We start from the raw sequence: 23902 nt of genomic DNA, 5'->3' as shown, positions 1-23902 counted from the left end.
ACAAATAAAAAAACTGAGAACTGCGATGCATCTTTGTGCTAAAGGCTACATAAAGGATCGAACCTGGATGATGTTGCTTTTAACCGAACATGAAACGTTACGACCGTTTGCCTCAGGTGATCTGGCGGGTTGTTCCACCTCTTGCTAGGAATGTGACTTATGCGTGAAAGTTTTCTCGTCGCCCCACACTCGCTAAAGTACCACCAGACTACCCTCAGGGACTTTCATTACCTGGCAGAGACTTGGCCCACTTGACGGCCGAGATCACCTGCTGTCCCCCGAGCCTGTTCAAGGTGGACATGAGGCGTGAAGGCGTGTCGGGCAGCGTGCTGTCGTAGCCGGAGTAGATGATCTCCGGTTCGATGGCCTTCAGGACGGACAGCATGGTGGGCACCAGCTGCGGCATGCAGGGAGGTATCGGGGCCACCGGCATGGTCCGGACCGGCTCCAGGGGTCTCGTCGGCTTCATCTTTATCAGCTTCTTATTTTTCCTGGCTGCACGTCGACAAAGAGGAAGCGTCATTTCCAAAATATTCATCACGTAAAAAACACAAATGCAAACATTACACACATACCGTTTGCTGTAAAGAGACTCAACCACTCTTAACACACACAGACTCACACATGCGTCACAATGTATCAAGTGAAATGTGTAGTCACAATAACACACGCTTAGAAAGTGTACGTGTACGTGTGCGAGTGTCGGACAAAGAAAACAATTATATCAATAAACAATCAGACCTAGCATCTCACCACACATACTTTAATCCCTTCGGCTTCGATGCACTAAGTACAGTCGGATAAAAAACACGTTGCAAGAACATTCCGTTTCAAATCAATAATTTAAATTACACGGACTTCACTGATTGGACTATCCTGCTCTCCGTGATTCCTCTGGGTCCTGCTCTCCATTTTCCAACAATCCGGACATTTTTATCAAGAAAAAAAAGACGTTCTTTTTTTTCTGCTCTCTACCTTTTTTTTAATTTCCTTTTCACTCGTTTCTATGGCAACAAACAGCCATTCTGAGTACAGATGCACTGACGTCCATTAAGTCTTTTTCTGTTTCTCTGACGGTGGATTTCTCTCGTGACGCACCTTCGTCCGTCTATTCAGGAGTTAATCAAACTCAAACTACGAGCCGACAGTAATAGAGCGACGGACTTGACCTGCAATAAAGCTACGACTTACACGCCAATTATTCTCAAGGACCTTCCATGGCTTTTAACAGACATCCTTTGGATACTCGCTCGCCTTTCTATTTGTTCAACATATGAATATGTGGTTATATCTGATCAGCTTCATTTCAAGCAACAATTTACTACCAGGCTAAAAGCCCGTGGCTTCACAGGAACAAGGACGTTAAAGCCTTCAAAATAAAGCACCTCACCATCACATTTTCCTTTCAATATCTCAAACAATGAAATCATCAAAACAGTAGGAAACAGTAGATTGTTTGTAATTATGTAAAGGGGAGGAAATTAACAATAATTAATTATTGGACTAATAGATAAAGAGAAAACAAAACTAAATTAATTTCAAAGTAAGCTTGTTAAAGGTTAAGGAAGGAAATGTTTTCCAGGAAGCAACAAACTAACTTCCAAATGGCATTAACTTTGTGTTACTAAATTAATGTTTATAAGGATAAATGATTAAGTTGCTCGGTTTAGAAGCAGCTTTAAATAAAAACACTAGATTTTAAAACTGTATTTTGTCAAATTAAAATGTATTTACATTACATTATGCAACGTCAGCATTTTTTCAAGCCATTTTTACTTCTGCCAAAGAGACTTCCTGTTGGTCTGAGCGTTTGTTTTACAAAACCTTGTGGAATAAAAATGCTTGAATGAGACTTAAAGGATTTGTTAGGGATTGGCTTGTGTTCTCGGTCGAATTTGTGATTGACTTGTATGGCGACTCTTGAGCTCTGCTTAGTTTAGAACCAGCCCAAAGAACAAACCCATAGTGTAAAAAGGTGACTTCAATAAACGATCAAAAATCTTACATAGGCTTGTGAAGTCAAAATGGTTTAATTTCAGTCCAGTAAACTTTTGTTTATCGATTAGATTTTAGCTTGATTTATGATTTGGAAAAAGGCTCCTTGGCGAGGAAAGGCTCCGTCTCAATGCTATCAATCCTCGGAATCGTCAGTAGACGATGGTCGTGTTATTTTGGCAACTCTTTTTCTTTCATAGTCAACTGACTTTTATCGTGCAATCTTTCACCGACGTTTCATTGACAGTTGCTTCTGTTTACCTTCCAGGTTCATTCCGGCCTGAAGGCATTTCCTGAAGCGGCAGGCAGGACAGTTCTTCCTGCGGATCTTATCAATGATGCAGTCGTTCCTCCCGGCGCACAGGTAGTTGTGCTGGCCTGCAGGGCAGAGACAGGAGAGAGAACAAACGTCAGCCGGCCAGGGGATGCTTGCTCTCAGCAGCATGGATCACAGTCAGAGCAACCACCTGCTGGATCGACACCAAGCCTGTGCTGCACCATTCTATCCATCCACACATTCACATTTGTGGCGACAATTACAGACACGCACACACGGCTTGCTTGAATTTAACAACTAAATTAGGATGTTTTCATGCAGTTTGGGGGGAATTCTCCAGGATAAGAGCAGTGCAGGACGTGTGCTCCGGGTACCATGCTGGCCGGGGTATCTGCCACAGTGACCCCAGCCAATGACCCAGAGCAAGATTAAATGTCAGCCCAGAGGATTCTCAATCTGAGTGGATGAAAATCTGATTTTGTTTAAGGCAGAATTATATAAGATGCAACTTCCTGTCGCTCCTTCATGTGTGCCTGCTCTCTTTAAATGCCTAAAATGTAACTTATATTAGACATAAATTTCCTGAAGACGTTGAAAATGACCAGACATCAGGGTGAAGAGAGGAATTAGCTCAAGCTGATGAGAATTTCCACGTTCAAGCCTTCAAAATAAAAGCATGCCACCACATTTTGTTACATTACCTTGAAAAAAAAAATCATCAAAACCATAGAAACAAATAGATTGTTGGCGATTATATAAGGGTTGAAAATAATACCCAGATAATTGGAATAATCGTTGACAAAAAAAACCCTGGAGGATCGCTAACTTAATCTCAAAGTAACCTTTTTAAAGGTAGGACATGATTCCCTGAAACGCTTTTGCCAAAATTTCTTCAAATCCTTTTCACACCAAGTATTTTGGTATTTTCCAGGATTACTTTCTTTTACCTTCACCAAGCAGTGCATGCACTGTCTAAGATGTATGTGATGTTTTCCCAAAGGAACTTTCCCAAGGGATCAATAATGTTTAATATCTGTCAATCTATTTATCTACCTACCTGTCTATATATCCATTTATCCTTCTATCCATCTTGAGTATCTTGTAAAATTCAGTCTTTTGGGTTTATTATGATTATGATTGTCGGTCAAGGAAATTCAGGAAAAAACGGAATATAATCAGAATGGAAACATGAGAAAACAAACGGTAAATGAAATTAGTGAGAAGGACCCAAAGCCGTGTTTTTAAACCATGCTGTAAATGTCTTTTTCTTTTGATTTCGACTTCCTTTCTTTTTACAGTCAGCCTCAAGTGGACGCTCGATGAACTGCAGCTTACTGGGCTATTTCATAAGGAAATTAAACGTGAAAGATGGAGTGACAAGAGTCATGCTGCACTTTGCCAGAGGCTTGAATGACTTTCATGTCGGCTTAAAATAAGTGCACGGTACGTCCGCACTGATGATGAGTCGACCAGGTGCCGTGAACACGCTTGCACAAGACGTGAATCTTATGCTCATGGCTGCAGCTATGATGCTCTAAAGACCAGAATGAGGGAGGTGGACGAGTCTCTGACTCAAGATATCCAATAATGAGGTAAGAGTTTTTGTAAATATATCACAGGTTGTTGTTCGCAGTGTACCCACGAGGAGAGGGTCGAGTCAGATGAGTCATATTTCTTCAGGTAGTCGGCTTACACGTGGGAGTTCATTTCCTTCCTTCCACCGGGAAATGCAATTGAAATCTTTCCAAGTTTTAGCACACAGTGATGTCGGTGACGCAACGTTTGTCCTATTTACAAGAGAAGAAGAACTTGCACTGTTGTTTGATCGTATATTTCAGTATCACTGACTGATACGAATATTGTATAGGTCTCTTTGATGTTAAGTCACTTAAAAAACATTAAGATTTCATTTCACTGACAGGACGGGACTGATCCTGCTGCTGCACCACTGCTGTACACATGTTCATTTATTTACATTCTCGCCCCCTCCAGGGCATTATTGAACGGTTCCTCCACTTGATGAATCATTTATGGAGCAGCGAGCTGCAAAGCATGGACCCAATAATTGTTTTTCGTTTGAATAAGAGCAAACAGCAGTTTAAAAATGTGACTCGTGCAGCTCTTTTGTTAAACACATCCGTAGATACAAGACCTTTACACAGTTACAGGGCTTTTGTTTTCTTTTTCTTCCTGCTTGTTCCATCGTCATTTTGTTACCTTTTTTTCACCCTTTGCTCACTTATATAATCAACTTTTTATTTATTTTTTATTTGAATTTTTTGCCAGCTTAATCTCTGTGTTTTCCCAATTCCTCATATTTCAACACACATTTTAGTTTCCTAGTAATTGGTCATTTTTGTAATTGTTGTTACCTTCTGAATTGTTTTGTTGTTCATCAACATTTGGTGCCTTTTTTACCCTTTTCTACCTTTTTTGGGGGGGTAATTGGCTTTTTAGAATTTTTGGTAGCTCAATTTCTGTGTTTCACTATAGTTTTTACTTTATAATTTGTTGTAGTTTTCCCCTACCTATTCTTGATTTATTTGTATTTTTGTAATGTTTTAACTCACAATACACGTTTGTTTCCTTGTAATGTCTTTGTGATGTATTGTCTAGTGTCATCGTTAGCTTTTCTTTATTTATTCATTTTATAAATGCAATATATATTTACATTTTAATGACTAACTATTACAATGTACTTGGAACAATCTTCCTCTCTCTTTGCGCTTGATGGAGTCTACTGACTCCTTTAAGAAACACCTTAAGACGTTTCTATTTGTGCAGGCTTTTCCTTGAATTTCTCGAACTCCTGTGTTGTTCTCGGTGTTGTCTTGATCTTTGAAGTATGTACTGTTTTGAGTATTGTTTTGATTGTTAAAGCGCTTTGTGACCCTGGTCTCGAAAAGCGCTATATAAATATATATTACTTACTTACTTACTTACTCTTTCCTTTTTTTCCATCACGAGTGTGACATGTTAACCCTTGTTGGTAATTGTTCAGAAAGTGTCTTCCTGTAATCATCTTTGGCAGCTTAATCTCTGTGTTTTACAATTTCTTTTACTTTATTTCTAGGTGTTTTCGCTCAGTATTCTTGATTTTTGTTTATTTGATGTTTTTACCCACGATGCACGTTTGTATCCTTGGGTAAGCTTACAGCTGCTTTTCACTATTAAAACTATCTATAATATTAAAATTGTATTTACTATTAAGTCGTTTTTACTGAATAATTTGGAATTATATTTTCTGCTGACCTTTTTCTACTACAGTTCTTTGTGATGAGCCAACTATCCGTCACGACTTAAACATTTTTGATATTTAAATTCTCTTCTTTTTTGCACACTCAGCTGTATTTGTCTTGTGACAAGATAACAATCCGAGAGATGCCAGTTACTGATATGACAGCAGGAAATCACTGAAAACAAGGACGTAGACAACCATCTGTTGTCTGGCAAAATGGTGGCTGAAGACAACTGGTCTTAGCTTCAGCTAACTAACAGTCAAAAAGTCTAACATTATAACAAAATAAATGCTAATATCTATTCAGGCAAATCATATGGCAGCAGATCAACTTTAGCCTCTGAACAAGCAGGGATGAGGATCAGCACCTCCTGATCAAATGATTTATTAGGATAATCATCATGGTGTGAGAATTTCAGACTGCAGGAGGAAACATCAATGTGACGTGGAACATTCAGAGAAAAGCAGTTAACAGCACAATGGCATGCATTAACAGAGAGCCGGCAGAAGAGCGAGGCAAAGAGTTTGGGTTGATTTCAGTGCCGAGGCCAAACATGGGTCGATGAATCAATCAAAAAAAAAATCAGAAAATAAAAAAGAAACCATCATCTACATTGTTCTCATCATCATTATTATTAAAGATGCATTTATTTACCATCAGTGTTTTGCCGCGCTCGCCATCCTTCACCATTGAGACAACGACCGGAAAAGAAGAGGAGGGGGGGGAGGGGTCAGGGTTTTGAGGAGAAAAACAAAAAATAAAACAGACAACTTTTCTCATGGTGGCAGGAGAGTGTGTGAGCTTCACAACCTTATTACAGCATCAAACGGCAGCGAAAAGGTCAGAAAAGCAGATGGTGCGGCTCACGCCCAGACCTCGTTTTCGGATTTTTTACGGTCGTGACAACTGTTTCTGATGGTTTAAAAGGTCCCGGGAATGAGCCGAGAGTCATGATGAGCGAAAGGAAAAACTTCATAGTCTTTTACTGGTTCGGGATTTGCTGAAGTCGTTGCATTACATTGAGCGGGCGGAGTGTTAGCTGCATAACTAGAAATAAAAGAATGTAAATAAATATGCTTTAAATCACACACATTGATTTAAATAACATCTTAAAAAACGTTAAAGGATTATTTCATCTCAATGCTTTTACGGTTCACCATCTGGATCCGCAAATCTTTTGAAGGATTCATCAGTTTCAAGTCAGTTCTGTGACGCTACCGTTAAATATACCCTTCAAATGGGAGAGAATAACTAATCCAGGATCTCACGCGAGTCCTTCTATTAACCTCTGAGGTAACTTAAAATGCTGCGATAGCTTGTGACAGAGAGGAAATAAAAAAAAAAAGCATTGTGGAGGAACCGAGGGAAGTGAAAGCCTTTCATTAAAGATTGATTCCAACTTGTCAGAAACATTCCGCATTTTGTCGAGGCGAATCGTGACCTGTCGTGTGAACCGCTCCGAGAGAAAGAGGCTGTTACAGTACAGTGGGCGAGCGAGCGTTTGGCTGACAAAGAACTCTTTGAACTCAAATATTGGGGCGGCTAAACATCGTAAACCTGTTGGCCGATCCCGCCGGGATGCATCGCTAACACTGCTATTGATTACAGCAGCACAATATTTATCAAGTAGTCAATATCGGTATGTTTATAATTATTTAATTCACAGTTGGCTGAGGTCTCTGGTATTTGTTCATCTGGCAAATAAATGTGTCCCAGGATTCTGAGATTACAGAACCTTGAATAAACAACCATTCACTGCTAGGGGCTGCAACCTTGACCAATGAGAAGGCTCTGTTCCCTGGTTTAGTAATTGAATGGTCTGTTTATTTGTTGGAGGACAAACTTTTGTACTTTGTGCTCAACTACTCTACTATTTGTCGTCGATTTTTCCATGGATTGAAAAACGCACACTAGTTGTAATTTTTATCATTATCTTTATTCCGACATCAGACACGAGACTTAACTTAAGCCGAATGGTGTCGAGTCTTCGTCTGTCTTATCCTTCAAATGTCTCGCAGACTTTTAATTTACAACCATTCATTGCACAAACAACAAATCGCACAAGTTAGCCTAAAAGCTACAGACATTATGGTCATAAAAAAAAAAGAAAATCTATGAGTTTACCTTCCATATCAACTATTCAGCATCCTTTACTGTATAGTTTTGGTTTGGATTGTGCCGCAAATTGTAGCCGAATTTAAAGTAATAGTTCACCCAAAATTCAGACTTCACTTATTTTCTACTCGCCTTCATGTTGACTAAGGGTTATTAAGGATTATTTTCAGGGTAATGTGTTCCTTTTTAAAGTTTTTAGGCCTTTGTCGACAAGAAGAGTAGAAAATTAGTGAAGTTAATCTTGAGGAATTTGGGTTGAACAACTTTTAACTTGACAGTCTGATAACGCCGGGGTCAACTTTTTGAAACACTGTAATGCAGCACTCCAAAGACACCAAAAACTGCAAAAATCAACGCATTGTTTTTTTCTATTGGGCCTCTTCATTGCAGCTTGACCAAAGGAAACTGATCTCTTAGCTCTAAAGCAGGGATTGATTGTGTCTAAATGACAATAACACAATGAAGAGGTGATTACAAATATTTGAAGGGAGTGGAGGACAAACCTTCGACAGCCCTCTTGAAGAAGACTTTGCAGCTGCCGCAGGTGACCACACCGTAATGGCAGCCGGAGGCCTCGTCGGAACACACCAGGCAGATCTTGGGGGTCTGACCGTTAGACTTGGACTGGCCCGTCGCCACAGAGTTGCTGGTTTCTCCAGGCCTGAGTGCAGCGCTGCAAATAAAAGGAGACAGAATCAATCCCTGTGCATGAAAATGTAGTATTTTCAGCACATTTGACGCAGATGACGAGATCCTGGGTTGTTCTGTTGCTAAGCGACAAGAGATCAATTTTGGACACGATCGCAGTCAGTACAGAACAGGATCAACCATACCATACTTCTATGCTGCTCTTTCTATTACCTGTCTTTCATACTTGAGTATTCAGGAAATAGGTTTATGTGTGCAACACAAATACACAAAACTATTTTCACAAGAGCCGTTCAAGGACGATGGAGGGAAAAAAACAAACAATTGTTTGTACTTTCTTTGTGAGAAGTGACGTATACATTCCAAACTAACCCAAGACCAAGAAATAGGCATGATGAGGAACTATATGTCATGTGTTCATACTTTCTATTGACTTGTTGATGAGGCAACGCTCAAAACATTTACTCCGTCTTACAACTGAACCGTTTATTAAAAGACAATTAGAGCTTTTACTGTATATTTGGCTATTATCTAAATACCTGACACAGACCTTTTCTTTTTTCTTTATGTTTTGCTAAATCATTTTAAAATATTTTTGGAAAATGGACTGGGATTCAAACCCTCAGTCTAATTCATAAACCTACAGAGCTATATCCAGTCAACAACTGACCAGGAGAAGCTGGAGATAAACCAGGGCTGAAGGTAAAGCTAGAAAACCCTGTGTTGTGGTTAGGATTCTGGGCACTGTAACACCCGAGCTTGGTGGTCCTGCAGATCCCCCGGTGATCTAAGATCTGGGACCTGAGGTCCAGATGTGTGTTCCAAATGAACAGAACCCTCAGGCTCCTGGGCTGGGAAGGGACTCATATTTGAAGGAGCCAAAGTACCGCCAAGGGTCCTAAGAGGATCAGGATTTATTTATCAGATCTGTCAATATTTTCTTCCTTCACATGTGAACCACTTCATGATAACTCCACTTTTGTGGGTTTTTCTAAGCAGGAAGTCTGCAGGTTAGTATGGGGTTGATCTGAAGCAACTCAACACAGAAGAAAGAAAGGGAATAGTGGTGCCTTTCTCACTCGTACCACATTCAGTTGCAGGATAATAGGCTGTTTTCTAGTAATAGGTTGTTAAGCCTCACGATACAGCATCAATTCATGCAGAAAATCAGTCAAATCCGCGTGGTAAACCACAAGAGGATTTAGGTGAGTCCTGGTCACAAAAGTTGTGGATCTCGACCAAAATAACTTTATTAAACTGTGATCCACTTGAGTCGTTCTGTGGTATGAATAAATATTGTAAAAGCAACAATGAGGCTTTAATCTGTAAACCAACACGGTAAATCCCAGACTGACAGTATTTGATCCGAGCCAGTCTCACTCCTGGCCGCCTGACGCTTGTGTTTGCACATGAAAAGTGTTGCCGACACCTCGGAGGGGAACCTGCACTGCAGACCCGTCACTCTCCTCAGCTGTCACGCAACATTCAGGCGTCTGTGTGACTAGGAGGAGACTTTCTGAGGTTGTGGGCAGGATGCCAGGTGAGGGAGGTGTGTCAGGTCGAGCTGGAGGTTCCTGACAAACATTAACCGAGTAATCTATGACCGAAATATTTGAGTCACCTGACGTACAATCCATCTTTTATTAGTTTTGGCAGCGATGAACATGTGTATTTGTTATATGACGACTTCAGTCACGTGACACAAGAAGGTTCATTCTCCATTCATATCTTCTAGAGAGCTGGATTCAAGTAGCTGCAGCCCCATGGTCCACAGAAAGACAACACTTGCTTATGTAAACAGGGCTGTGACTAAAAGGGGGAGCAAAGGTGGGGGGATCTTGGATCCACGCCCGGGGTCCAAGATCCCCTGGAAGTTTGGCTGCGACTCATTCATTGGGTCGAGATGGTCCTCGGCGCATGCAAAGAATCTCTGAGAGACTCAGAATGTGAAACCAGCTGCGCTTCTTGGCAGCCACCTGAGGATATACAGTTCACACTGTTTTACAGATGGCATGAGAGCAGGGAGCTTGTTCCCAGAGTCTACGCAGGGCAGAGGGACAAGCTTTGCACAATATATCAGCCACATTACATACAAACTAAACAAATCTAACATGGATTAAAGCCCAGTTTACTTATCATGACCCTGAAACTGATGAAAAAAAACAACAATCTTCTTGAACAATTTCAGATTATTGTTACATCATGGAATAATGAATTGAACATTCTTAAGTATCTTTCATATAATAGGCTAAATTATATCTTTCTCTTCTTCTAAGGTTGTGAAAACTGAAGCTAAGCATCCAGAGAAAAAATGCTTGCTATCAAGCAGACCATCTGTATGTTAAAGAACAGATTGTAAGAAAGCTAGTATGTAAAAAAATATGAAAATAAAAACAAATGGATATAACTTCAAACAGTTCCTTATCGCAGAGGGCTTGAAAACATTTTTACATCGATACCAAAAGAAAAAGGATTATCCCTAAACCAGTGTTATGACTGTCTCTCTCTTGGACGGAAATTCCTGCCTGATCCGGAATAAGCATTATCACAAACCCGACACTGGAATCCGACTGTCTTCTCCGGGCCGCTCCGATAGATGCGGTGCTAAGTTTAGAGGCGCGGTAGTAAAGTATTTATGTCGCACAGGTCTCCTTCTGAAGTTCAGACCTCTCCTCATCTCGTCGGCTCTATGGTTACCGGCGACTGCTGGATTTAGGATTTCGATGCTGCAAATTATCGGGGGACGAACTTGACCTCGGACTGCACCAACGAAGCATGAGTTGATATTATCCAAAACAATTCAAGCGAGAAAACAATGGTTTCCTGTCAGATAAGTGGGGGAAATAAGATCATTACCACGATCATCATGATTTATGATTATAGATAAAACTATCCATTTATCACAACCGTTCAGACAAGCCGTGTCGCTGCCAAATCAAAAGCTGTAAACCGACCCACCCCAGCATACGCTCCTCCCGCCACTTAGATAACAGATCTGGTCTCGAGCCAGGGAGGGCGAGTTCAGGCCTCATTAGGGCTGCCACCGTACAACACAGATCAACACGCTCTCATATGGACGCCGCAAATGAATGCCAGGGAAGAATGGCATGTTTTCAAAGACACAAAGACGGCGGTGGGAGTTTTGAGAAAGTAACGGTAGCAGGGTGACTACACTGCAGGGCCACTCATGTGCGACGGTATTTCGGAGCTAAATATGATCATTAGCGCGACAGACATGCGGCACTTCAACGTCCCACGGTACAACAGATGAGTATTTAGGATCAGTCATGCGGAGTTTTTGGACGGATATCAAAAGAGGTGGAGGGCAGGATGGGTTGAGATGATCTGTGACAAGCTGCTAGAGGAAAGGAAAGTTCTATAGGATGGTAGATGGTTTGGACCAGTGGAGAGAACTAAAGAATCAGTGCAAAATGTTATATATTCTGTTATACATTATCATCAATCCTGTAACGTTTAACCACCGACATCACTAATGAGATTAAATCGAACCCAACCCTACATTAGACAAAGTGGAAGGATGATGAAGAAATACACAATTTATCAGGGAGGTTTGATAAATTCCAAATAAATGTTTGGAATGGAAATTGTATTTTTTTGTCTAATGCAGTGGCGTTTGTCCTCAGTAATCTGAAGGTTTAGATTCCTGTTTTGCACACATAACATGTCTTGTTTTTTTATTTTATTAAGTGACATGGGTCAAGCTTTAGTGTTTTGATTTGCTCTAAGGCCAGTGCTGTGTCTCAAAATCGCATACTTGGGTACTCAAAGTTAGTATTTTTAGTTCGTTAGTGCGTCTCAATTCTTAGTATGCGAAATTTAGTGCGCCATGCACACTAAATTGGCGTACTAACACGCCCACAAAACTGAGTATGGTTCGATGGACACTAACCACCCTAAACAGCCGCCATCTTAGTGACGTTTTAAACGGAAGTTACGTCATATATAAATGCATATATATTCATATACTTACAGGTGCATTTTCATCAGCAGTAGAAGGATGACACGTCTTCGGTGCTGATACCAGCTTAAATATCTCGCGATTATTTGGATTCTCATTTTTTTTTTTTTATTTCTTTTTCAAAACTTTGAAAACGTGCTGCCAGCAGGTGTCGGCGATAGCGTTCAAACAGCTGGTTGAAACGTCGTTAAATAGAAGTAGAAGAAGAAGCCGTCATATGATTTCCGGTTAGTGTGTAGCAGCAGTGTTTGATTTGAGACATACTATCTGTCGAGAATTTGCGTACTAGTTATTACGTACACTAAACTGATGCATACTAACTCCTAGCATACTAAGAGTAGTATGCGATTTGAGACACAGCACTGCTTTGTAGATCATTATAATGTTTGTTGTACCACATAGTGTCATAATAGTGCAACTGCAACCACATAAAATTCTCTTTTTTAAAGAAAAGAACAGGATATAGGTTCATGTTGTGTCATTTTATCTTAACTTCAAAAAGTATAAGCATGTCAAAAAGTTACTTATTGTTGTTTTAAGTGTTTCAATTTGTGACTGCTATCCATTTTTGATCACTTTTTACTGATTCCAGGTTTGAATTTTACTCTTTGGTGATGCATTTTGTTTCAATAGTTGTTTATTGTGCCAATTACTATAACACACAGTTGAGTTATTCATGTATAGCTCTTGCTTCACGCAATTTTGTCATGTGATTCATTTAATTTGTTGTCTTTCAATGCCACCATGCAGAGAACATTTCCCGAGAAAATCGATTGGCTGTAATTCATCCTCGCTGCCTCGACTCACACAGTCCTCGCACACCGGCAGATTCTCTCCCAGCCATCCCTCCCGTTTCCTCCTCATCGGCGAAAAGGTTATGCAATATATTATCGTATTACTCCTGACAACACCAACCCCTCTCGCTCGCGGCTCACTTCGTGGAGGAGGTCAAGGGAGTCATGGGATTATTCAACTCACCTAAGCAAGGATAAGTATGCGCTGAGCACGAGTGTGTGCTGATGAACGGCTTTTGTTATCGTGAAGGAAAGTAACATGGCGAGAAGGCTATTCAGAAAATACATTTAGAAAAATTCTCTTTCGTCTCAGTGACACCCACCCACTCGTCATTCCACGGCTGCCAAGCTGTCACTCCGTCTCGGCTGGTCAGAGTTACAGTTCTCAACAAAACAAATGTCACTTTTTTCATTCACATTATTTATTATGTTATATATTATATTGCAAGATTCATCACAGTGTGATGTTCTTTACTGCTGCTCATTTGAGTTCATTTAGTGCTTGATTAGTTGCGATGATCTACTTTATCTTGCTGAAGAGTAGTGGGAGTTTATCTACAACCCTGTCTCCTACCTACCTAGAGTAGAACAGGTCAATTGACGGAATAAATTAACACTTAAATGGGGATTTAGGTTGTCATTCGCAGAGTTTAATTTGCTCATAATTGAGTTAATGGTTGCACTTAGACCTCACCATTTGCAAGCTTTTCCTTTTCCACGCCTCAGCACCGAGGACAGTTCAGTGCTTTTATAATCCTACATCTGACTCTGGAAGCCCTGGAATAAACTGACCAGATTAAGCTCAAGTTCAAAGTGATTCAAGAATCATTCCGATTATTTTCCTGGCGGACAATTTGAGGAAAATGTGTTAACATGTTAAATTGAAAAGATTTAGATAAGGAGAGTGTTCCTTTTAAATGCAAATAATAAAAAATATTATCCTAGGTCTAAACTGTAAGTCGGTTTCAAGCTGTATGCATCTTGGTTTTTGAGAATGAGGGCAAATCACCGTTTGGTTCCATGTAGGTGAGCCAAAAAAACAGCCTAAGTCTGACCATCATCTCAGCAGAGTAATTAGAGGGGGAGATTTAAATGGTAGCAAACTTCACTGAAGAACTACAAATAATAAAAATTTAAATAAAAAAAAAAAATCGAAGAACAACTATAGAAAAGGAGTCCGAAAAAAAAAACGTGTTTTCAAAGTGGAAATGCATTTCTAGGCATAAAAATAACTATAAGATGTCATTATGTTATCCAGGCTTCTGAAGTTATATTGTATTATCATACAAGCTTTCAGACCTTTGAGGGCTTCTAACAAGTAGTATCTCTTTTTGTGTGTGTGCTTATGATGCGTATCTATGAACAATGAAGAATTTTAAATGCATTTCTAGTGTTTTTCCTGACATATCAATCACAGTAGTTTTTTTAAAAGATGTCATTAAGTGTAATTTACTGTGTCTGTCAATGGAGTCTGCCCTTTTATTTTGCGCCACTGTACCTATAAATGGACCTTAAGTATGAAAATATTATAAAATAATCTTAATCGATGTTGTGTTTTTTTGGATGGGACCTTTATAAAATGATATAAATGTAAGAAAATACTCTTGACCAAACTGTTTTGGTCCAAAGGAAGCTTTCGAACACAGTTCGACGGAATTGTTGTCGCAGGCATTGGTTGTGATGAAAAGGATTTTCTCAGAAATGGAACATTTCTGTCAGATGTGAGGACAGCCTGTGCTCAATATCTATGACTAATATCTATAAGTTGTGTTTTCAGTTTCTCAGAATGCTTGCTCGTCTGCGAGGAGATAAAGGATCAACCCTGACTCACTCAGTACCAATACAAATGTACAAATCTGAACCTTGATAGAAGTTTCCTTTAATGGAGGATGTCAATTACAACAATGGAACTTTAATCTCTGGGCTCTCACGCAGGAGGATCCTGTGCATTGAGTTTCAGGACCAGAAGCATGAGAGTGGATCAAATTGCTACTAGAGTCAAGACAACAAGGCACAAAGACCTATTTTTTTACATAATAACCTACGGAAATAAAACACAGCGTCCGCTGTTTGAAATCTTTCAAGTAATTGTACATTTAGATCAGACGAGGCCACATGCTGACTCCCTTTAGTGTAGCCATTTGCTCTGGAGTCTTGGGGTCAGGGTTTTCAAAAATGGGTAATCAATTAAGTTGTTATTCATATTAAATTGCAACTTCCTGGCGGTGTACAAATATAGCTTCTTGCACAAATACAGCACTTTTCAAACCATTTCAATATGTGGTTAAATATATGAATTATTCATGAATGGACTGACATTTCTAAGGAATTAAAAACCTTATTAAACGTAATATAAAACCGTACTGTAAAACCGAGCTAATCAGAGTTTTAGTAATCTTATCTCTCGGACCAGTGCACCTCCAGACAGTTATATTAACGTGATTATTTAGTCAGAGTTCAACATGTTCACGGTTTGACCTAGATTTGCTGAGACACAACATGGAATGCTGCAGCATTCCACCGAGCTGAGCGTGTTAAGTGTCAGCTAACTCCAATCATAAAACCAGAGTTGAGACTGTGTATTAGTACTTGTATCAGAGGAAGTGAGACCATTATAAACAACTCTTGATGGTGTCGCTGATAATCCAGACTTTTTCCCTTATTCATTTGTTTTCGATTAAAATAATGATGGTTCGAGATAAATGTGCGACTGAAGCCCGTTTGTCTACTCGTCTAGAGTTTGATTGAAAAATGTCACATTCACACATGCATGTGGCAGAGGAAGAGGGGCGGCTCGTGGGCGAGGGTACGTAGTGATTTTTTAACAACAGTACAGCAGGGATGAAAGGGATGACTAATGGATGGAAAAATTTACAATCGCCCACAAGCTCGCTTCCTTAAAAAAAAAATACTTCTCTTACTCTGACAGACAAGTGGGCGAGGTGTGCACATTCAAGTGTGTCTGCTGAGGTGCATGAAGAACACGGCTTCATCTTGAGCAATTACACATGCATGATCTTCAAGACCACGCCTACTGCGTTACGATTGTTGGAGAAAAGCCACTTATTAGCTGCAGTTCTTTTCATGATAATAATTAACATTTGGGTGTTTTTTTTCTGCTGCACACTTCTGACGCACACACACACACATCACAGTCAATGAACATGACTAAGCCATTACTATTGTTAGTCAGACAGAACCAAACATCTGTTAGAATGAAATGATTTTACTTTCTGACAAACAGTCGATCAGATGGTAATAATACAGAAGGGGGGAATAGAAATGGAGTTGCAGGATTGTGCTTTTAAATTACCGGTAAAGCAATAAACATTGCTTTTTGAGATTTTCGCTCCTCTGACTCAACTTGTAAATGTGTTTTAGGTCCATATCCAGAGTGACTTATATGCTTCCACTAAGATCAGAAAGCACTCCATAAATGCTGACCGTTATGCTGACCACACCCAATTGTATTTATCAATGAAGCCAGAGGATATTACTCAACCAACACACACATAGGATCCTGTAGTACAGATATCAAGTACTGGAAGTCTTTCTACTGAACTCAAGACAGAACTGGGTGTAACTACTGTAAAGAATCTGACTGGAACACAGACCTCATCGGACCATATCCATTTTCTAGGATCTTTGGATTCAGATTTCTTGCTTATGCAACACAAATCTTCAAATGTAGATACAGACCCATGGCCTTCCGTTATCATGCTCCACTGCCATGAAACTTACTACCGGCCTCAGTCCAGAGGGCAGATACCCTCTATGTTTAACCCTCATGTTGTCTCTGGTTTAAGGTGAAGACCTCCCCAGCTGTAAAAAAAATTAAAAAAAAGACATATGCAGTGGCTGAAGTTGCTCACTTTGACCCAGATACCCACACTAGAGATACCACCAGCAAATTTGTTTTCAGGCCTTTGGGTCACGTTGACCCAGAGATAACACAGGGTTTAAGAGCAGATTAACAATCTCTACTATTTGATCAAGCCTATAGTTAGCAACGGCTCTGCTATAGATTTAGATTCTGGAGGAGATATTCCTTACACACTGATCTCACTCACTCTCTGCGCCTCTTCGTCCTCATGTCCCATCAGGTCGTCCTCAGGAGACCCTGTGCTACCACTTTTTGTCTCTCATCACCTCCAGGGCAAGCTTCCGGATCCAGGATCCTCTCCATGGCCCAATTTGGACTTCTGCCCCTGATATACACCGTTCTCCATAACTTCCTGTCCTAGTCTGGTTCTGCTCAAGGTTTAAATCCGCTAATTGAGTCAACTTTGCTATGGATCTCGCAAATATGCACATGTTGTCGTATCTGGGACTGAAGTCTGACTACTTACTTTATATCGCCAATAAAGAGCTTATTGTATTGAAGATAAATAACGGGACGCCATGAAAATGCTTTTAAATTCAAACGTATAAAATAATTCCATTAGATAAAAATACCCCCATTGAATTAAAAAAAAGACCAACACAGGCAGGGATGACAGTGGAAAGGATATGACTTGAGAAAAAGGAACAGAACAGCAATAAAACATTGCTTGTTTTTCTCTTGGCTGAGCAGAATGGGGACGAAGCCTAATGCGTCCTATCAATGTGCTGATGTCAGTCGTTTTATGTTGAGTCACTGTCAGCAAAATCAATGAAGAGCCACGTCTACAGCGAAATACGACTTGATAAATGTTGTTTACCGGTGTGACGTGAAGCTGCGGTGAACACAGCTCCACTCTGAGCCTGTGACATGTTCATTCTCCCGGGTTACGATCAAATGACACCCATGGGTGTGATCATTCGTGTGCATGAAGGGAAAATGAGGGAAACACAAAGCTAGACGCTCTAAAACAGTCAAGCAAGATTGGAACGTATAATGTTTCCTATTATATCCGTGTGTGTCCTCAAAAGGGCTCCCAGGGATACATTAACACCACATGTCTGTCACTGAAAATAAAGAAGATAACTTGATTACTTTTTCATTAAAAAAAATAAACTTCTTTACTTGCTTTTTTTTGGCTATTTATGAAAATGCTTTTTTTTATGAACACACGTCCATTGAAGTAAATATTTAACTGTACAGTACAATAACACGCCCCACCCTAGTGCGGGAAAAAAAGCTGTAACTTTCCATGCAGAAACAGACTTGTTAATAATTTGAACGCTGAAGAAGGAAACTGAGAACCACAGGAGACGCCATTTGATTGAAGTTTATAACACGCCTTAATAAAAACAATAAAAACAAATCGACTTTTCAACAAAAAATAAAAAACTTTTCTTATTGAATATTCTTCTTTATCTTTCCCACTTCCTAAAGTAAAGATACACACTGAAGACATCGAGCTTAAAATGTAAAAGTAGATATTATGTAGTCAGAAAACTTCAACTAACTAAAATCTTAATATCATTTTACATGCAAATTAAAATAATTAATAACAAAATTAAACTTCTCTCCAAATGTCATGAGTTCTCCAGTCCAGATGAAATTCTTTAGCACTCTGACTCAATGGGCTGAAACCCTTTCACAAAGAATGCGACCCATTTTCCAACTATTAGGTCAGTTAATGTTGGACCGTCATTAACTTCTGGGACTTTGCACTGTCAATATAGTTGGAAATGTAGTTATACGAATGCAATAAAACCAGAAAAGACAGGTTTTAGAAGACAAATTGATATGAGTCACTACATTGTGATGCACAGCGCAGATCTGCCTCAGACCGCGACCCCTTTTCGGTGGTTACAAGTCCATCATTGCTTTTTCTGATCGTTGAAATGCCAACATTTGTTGTACCGAGGGGTTTGTAATAGTAGTAAGAAACCCAGACAAAATGGGATCACTTATGATCGTTCTCTGACTCAGACTCCAAATGTCTGTTGATAAAACTCTTGTTATTGGACGAAAGAAAGATCACAAACCTCCACCGTCAACATGGAGATCTTGAAAAACTGACACGTGACAACTCATTTCTGAAACTGTAGCAACTTCAAAAAAATAAAAAATTTTAAAGAGAAATTAATTGTTGTTTTCGTGTTTTCAATGCATTTCTTAGAGCTCTTTTCACTTTAGCTTTTTTTTGGTTTGTTTTTTACTTAATTGATTTTCAATTCATATTCAATTTTCATTAATAATAAATAAAGACCATAATTCAATCATAACAAAGTGAAACATGGCAACGATAGCAAAGGAAAGCTTAGCAAAAGACATTCAAAGAAACATGATCAGGGGAAATACATTTCTAATAAAAAATTAAATATACAATGAAGGTTGCATGATAATATGTTGCTATGTTAATATTGCTCATGTAAAAGGCTCGTGACAAATCAAGAGAATACAACTGCTGAAGAGAGTCTTAGAGGGAAAGATAAACTAAAATTAAATTGTTTAAATGTTTAAAAATTAAACATTACAGAGTCCAGCTTGGCCAGAGAAAGGACGGGGTTGTGTCTGAATCATTAAAGGTTGATAGCCTCGGACTTGAACCTTCCACGGTCAGCATTTACACTTCATGGAGATATCTGGGATCTTTGGCTCCTTCATTCAGGTGAACTCAGCGACCGACTCGCTCCGTTAAAGGATAAAGAGCATGATAAAAGACACAGTGGGAAGTGCATGTGCAAAAAAAAAGAAAAGAAAATGGGGTTGGTGGTAGATTATCAACAACATGTACCTTCTAGACATGGAGTGATGTGGAGTGAGTAAACAAAACCATTAGAAGATGATAATGGAGAGACCATAAAGAACATATACAGACTTTTTTGTTACTTTCAGATCCATTAATTTGCATTAGACCTCTTATATGGAAGTGTCGCAGTGCCATCAGAATATTGACTATATTGAAAGGTTGCATTACTTTTTATTATTTAATACTTTAATTCATTCATTTCTATAATAAAACATTGAATTTGTTCTATTGCATTGTTAAATTAAATAATTTGAATATTTTCCAAATTATTTTTTAAACCTAGAGTTAGATTTTCTAATTCCAATAAGGCAAGAATACGTTTTTTAAATTCAACATTTTTTATTTTATTTTTATTTTACCCGCGTCTATGGGGTGATTTTCTTTGCTTTGCATGATTTGCTGGAAGTAGCTTGGAACTCTTTTGGTTTTATCTGGTGGCATTGTTATACCAGTATTTTGTAAATTGAATTTAAAAGGGCAACAAATGTAAACATATATCACATTGAAAATGTATATTTTCGCATTATTGGAATAAAAAATATTAAACATGTATATTTAATATTTTATTAATGTTTCTTTATGCCTACAAAACACTAAAACATTAAAAGAAAAGTTGCAAATGTATTAAATATTATATTAACAGTTTAAATATGTTAATTAAAATATATATATTTGATTTTGAATTAAATTAGAAAAAAACAAAATCACCCTATTTAATATACAAATTATTGAATTCAATAAAAAACTATTTCTACCTTTGCATATCGAGATAACTGAATTCAATAATTCCAAGAGGGAAAAAAAAACAAAAAACGTTTCAATAAAGAAATTCAAAGTTTTTGAAATGTTAAATTTCAACCATTCACTATTCTGATAGCACTGATATACTTTCCTACTTGTATTGCATTTGTTCCAATTAGTTGTGTAGTGGATTTTAGGAAATGTAAGACAATCTTTTCTAAGAAATAACTGTGGCCCCAACCCAATATATTAAGTTCATCTATAAAGCTTGAAAAATGTAAAATCATTTGGAAAACTCTCAAGCAAAAACAGGAAGCAGTTATCATCATTAAATCATTAAATAAATCAAATTATTTTGGTCGATGCACAAAACCCGGAGTCATAGAATCATAGATTTCACTTTGCATTGTAACAAATTCAAACACATAGAATCATAGCAAATAGATAATTATTAAAGACTGATGTTCTTTTTTTGGTAATGCAGATATTTCAACACAAACATTTCCACACGTGGTTACATCATTCCTGTTCTCACAAATATCAACTGAGCTACACTGACTTTTTTATTGTTCTCGCTCCACTTGAGGGAATCAGCTGCGATTGTTTATTTTGTCTGCACTTTCAAAGATGGCAGGTGGGACACAAGATCCCTTTTTTTTTTCACGCCTTCTTTTGACTCGGATGACGTCTGCTATCCTCAGCGAGACCCTTGGGCTGTTAGTTTCTGCTGTGAAGAAGCCATTTCAAACAGTCCCGAGCACTTGCGCAGGAGTTTGAAGGGCACATGACTAATAGAAACCAGATGCTGAGACACAGAAGACGCTCGACCGAGGCTGCCACGCGAAGTAAAACGTATTATTACAGTTGGACAATTAAGGACGGGAGTGCCCCTTGTTACCACTAAAAACTTAATAATCACCGAATCCGCAGCACTACAGGGTGTTTTATAGAGGAATAAAATAAACCGTGCTTCCTCCTGGCAGCAGCTCGAATGTTCCAGACGGACCAGCATTCCAACTTATATGAAATAGAAGCAGATATTTACAGATGGAAACTCTAAAGCCGTTCTTTCCCGGATGGGCAATATTTTAAGGAAATAATTTAAACATGGGAGAGAAAGAAGAGCCAACACTTTCCTATTAGTCTTTTCCAGGACATAGTGTTTGAATCGTATTCATAAAGATAAGTGAAAAATATTTATAAGTGTGATATTTAACCTTATTCCATACAAAACAATATATTTTATTTTATTTTATAATTGTTTGCTTTTGAGTTTTAATAATAAAAAATGTATTTCTATTAATTTTTACATTTTATGAAATTGTTTTTTATCATCCACTTTTTTAACATCATATTTATAGCTTATCATAGATTAACATTCATGAGGTTATATTCAAATGCAAATGGGTTTTCATACAGTTATAAATGATCTTATTATGACCATTATGGACTAAAAAGTAAGAATCATTTTTATACAATCTTACTATTGTTGTGGCGAACAACAATGGTTGAGGCTGGCTTTAAATCAGCAGAAAAAGGTTCACTTGAGCTCCATGGCAACGGAACAGTGAGAACGACATGGCAAGTGCAATTGAGTGCTAAGAGTATCAATGAAAAATTGGTGAAAAGGAGGGCAAGTGCAAACTCAATGTGTGAAACAATCTTGTAATTTTTGGAAATCGAAAAAGAATGGTTCACAAAAAATTCAAATTTCACTCATTTTCTACTCCCCCACAAGTTGACTAAAGGGTTGGGATTATTTTCAGAGTTATAGAGAAATTGGACGAACTTCCTCCAAAAAGATGCTTAAAAACATCGAAATACCTCCATACTACTCGTCTGCAACGTAAAGTCCCTCGTAACGCTTACTGTCCGGACAGGAAGTGCTCGCAATATTTTCCCTGGAGTACTTCTGGTTTATATCTCTTGTTTTTTCTGCCACAAACGAGCGTAAAATATAGACTTTTTCTTACATTTTTATACAAAGCTAAATAATGACTGGAAAGTTATAAATAGTGGATCTTTCTGGGTAATTTTCTCTCATTTCCATCAACATAACCGAATCATAATAAAAAACTATGTGAGCGTTGTATTATTAAAATCGCTTTTAAAAGGACAAACACAAGCACACTTTATGTAATCCTCATCAAGATATCACACTTTTGCGGCTACAAACTGGCAGACAGAACTGCCATTTGCCGCGTTTGCTGTTGCTTCAGTCACACACAAGCTGTTGGCAGACCGGCTCGGCGATCGGCAGACAGTCACAACAGTGGCAGACATGGACGCTGAAGATAAACAAGCTGACCTTAAAAAAAAATCCTTCTTCCCTTGATTAAGTCATATTTTTTATTTATTAACTACAAATGCATTTCAGAAGGTGTCGTCGTGGAATAATTGGTTGAATGAAGATGGGTGTCAAGACGGTGATGAAGTAAGTAAGTAAGGAAGTCATTTATATTTATAGGGACCGTCCTCAAATTAACGGAGAGTGAAAAAACAAATAATGTCATCATCCCAGTTAAGAAAAAAAGATTTTCAAAATAAAAGAGTTGCTTTTGTATCACCACAGTTAAACCATTTTTAAAAAAGGAAAAATATAAACATTGTATACTGCAGCACATTATAGAGCTTGACACTTTTATTGCTGGTTAATTCAAAGCAAAGAGGTGAGCGGTTTATAGAACATTCATTCCATCATGTAACAAGGGAGATGGTTAAAGATACAAGTCTTTCTGCAGACACTCGTCTGTTATTTACTGGACGACACACTCATACAACTACAAAAAACAGAATAGGACAAACGTTCCTGCTATGATACAAAACATAAGTCACAACAAAATATGGAAAAGATAAAATCAGTTTAATGTAATTTCCCTGTCATTATTGATGCAGTCAGTTGTTTATTTAGCAATGATTTGTCTCGCTCCATCGCTAATATCCTTTTCCATGTTGGGTTTTATCCAACCCCACCTTGTTTCAGACACATTAATATATTCGTTTCCTCATATAAAGTGTGAAGCCAGTGTCCTAAAAAGAAGGTCGCCTCAAGTCAGAACAAAAACTGGGACAGTAACAGTACACAAACTTTTCAGTTTGAACTCTTTTCTGGTTTAAAAATAAACAGTACAAAATATATTTTTCTCTAATATTAACAAACTGTTTCATCGGATGAAAATTTTTTCATTACATTTTAAAATTCTATTATAACAGTTATTTAATGGTTGATTTGATCATATTTCTACCAAGAGCAAGTTTTGGCGCATTCCAGAATAATTAAATCAAAAGTTGAAAGTTGAAACTGAGTTTATCTTTTAGAGTAAACACATGCTTCAGTTATTTTGTGTCGAAACCAGCAAAAAAAAAAAAAAATCATTGACCTAAAAATGATCTGAGGTGAAGCGCGTCAGGAATTTCTAGCGAGAATCCAG

At 38.4% G+C, this 23902-nt stretch overlaps 1 protein-coding gene across 2 annotated transcripts in view; it reads right to left on the bottom strand.

Moving 5' to 3' along the window:
- Positions 1-23902, bottom strand: part of LOC148066381 (glucocorticoid receptor-like) — a 57374-nt gene that overhangs the window by 11815 nt on the left and 21657 nt on the right. The window contains exons 3-6 of one of the 2 annotated variants that reach the window (XM_087806922.1): positions 8130-8299; positions 6166-6192; positions 2257-2373; positions 232-495 (exon numbers count right to left, since the gene is read on the bottom strand). In XM_087806922.1, coding sequence (XP_087663048.1) covers positions 232-495; positions 2257-2373; positions 6166-6192; positions 8130-8299 — 578 coding nt within the window. The remainder of the gene's footprint in view (positions 1-231; positions 496-2256; positions 2374-6165; positions 6193-8129; positions 8300-23902) is intronic. The other variant, XM_087806923.1, reaches the window with a different exon arrangement.

Source organism: Callionymus lyra, chromosome 14 (genome assembly GCF_982586985.1).
Source record: "Callionymus lyra chromosome 14, fCalLyr1.hap1.1, whole genome shotgun sequence".
NCBI lineage: Eukaryota > Metazoa > Chordata > Actinopteri > Syngnathiformes > Callionymidae > Callionymus > Callionymus lyra.
This window is presented reverse-complemented; position numbering and strand designations above follow the sequence as displayed.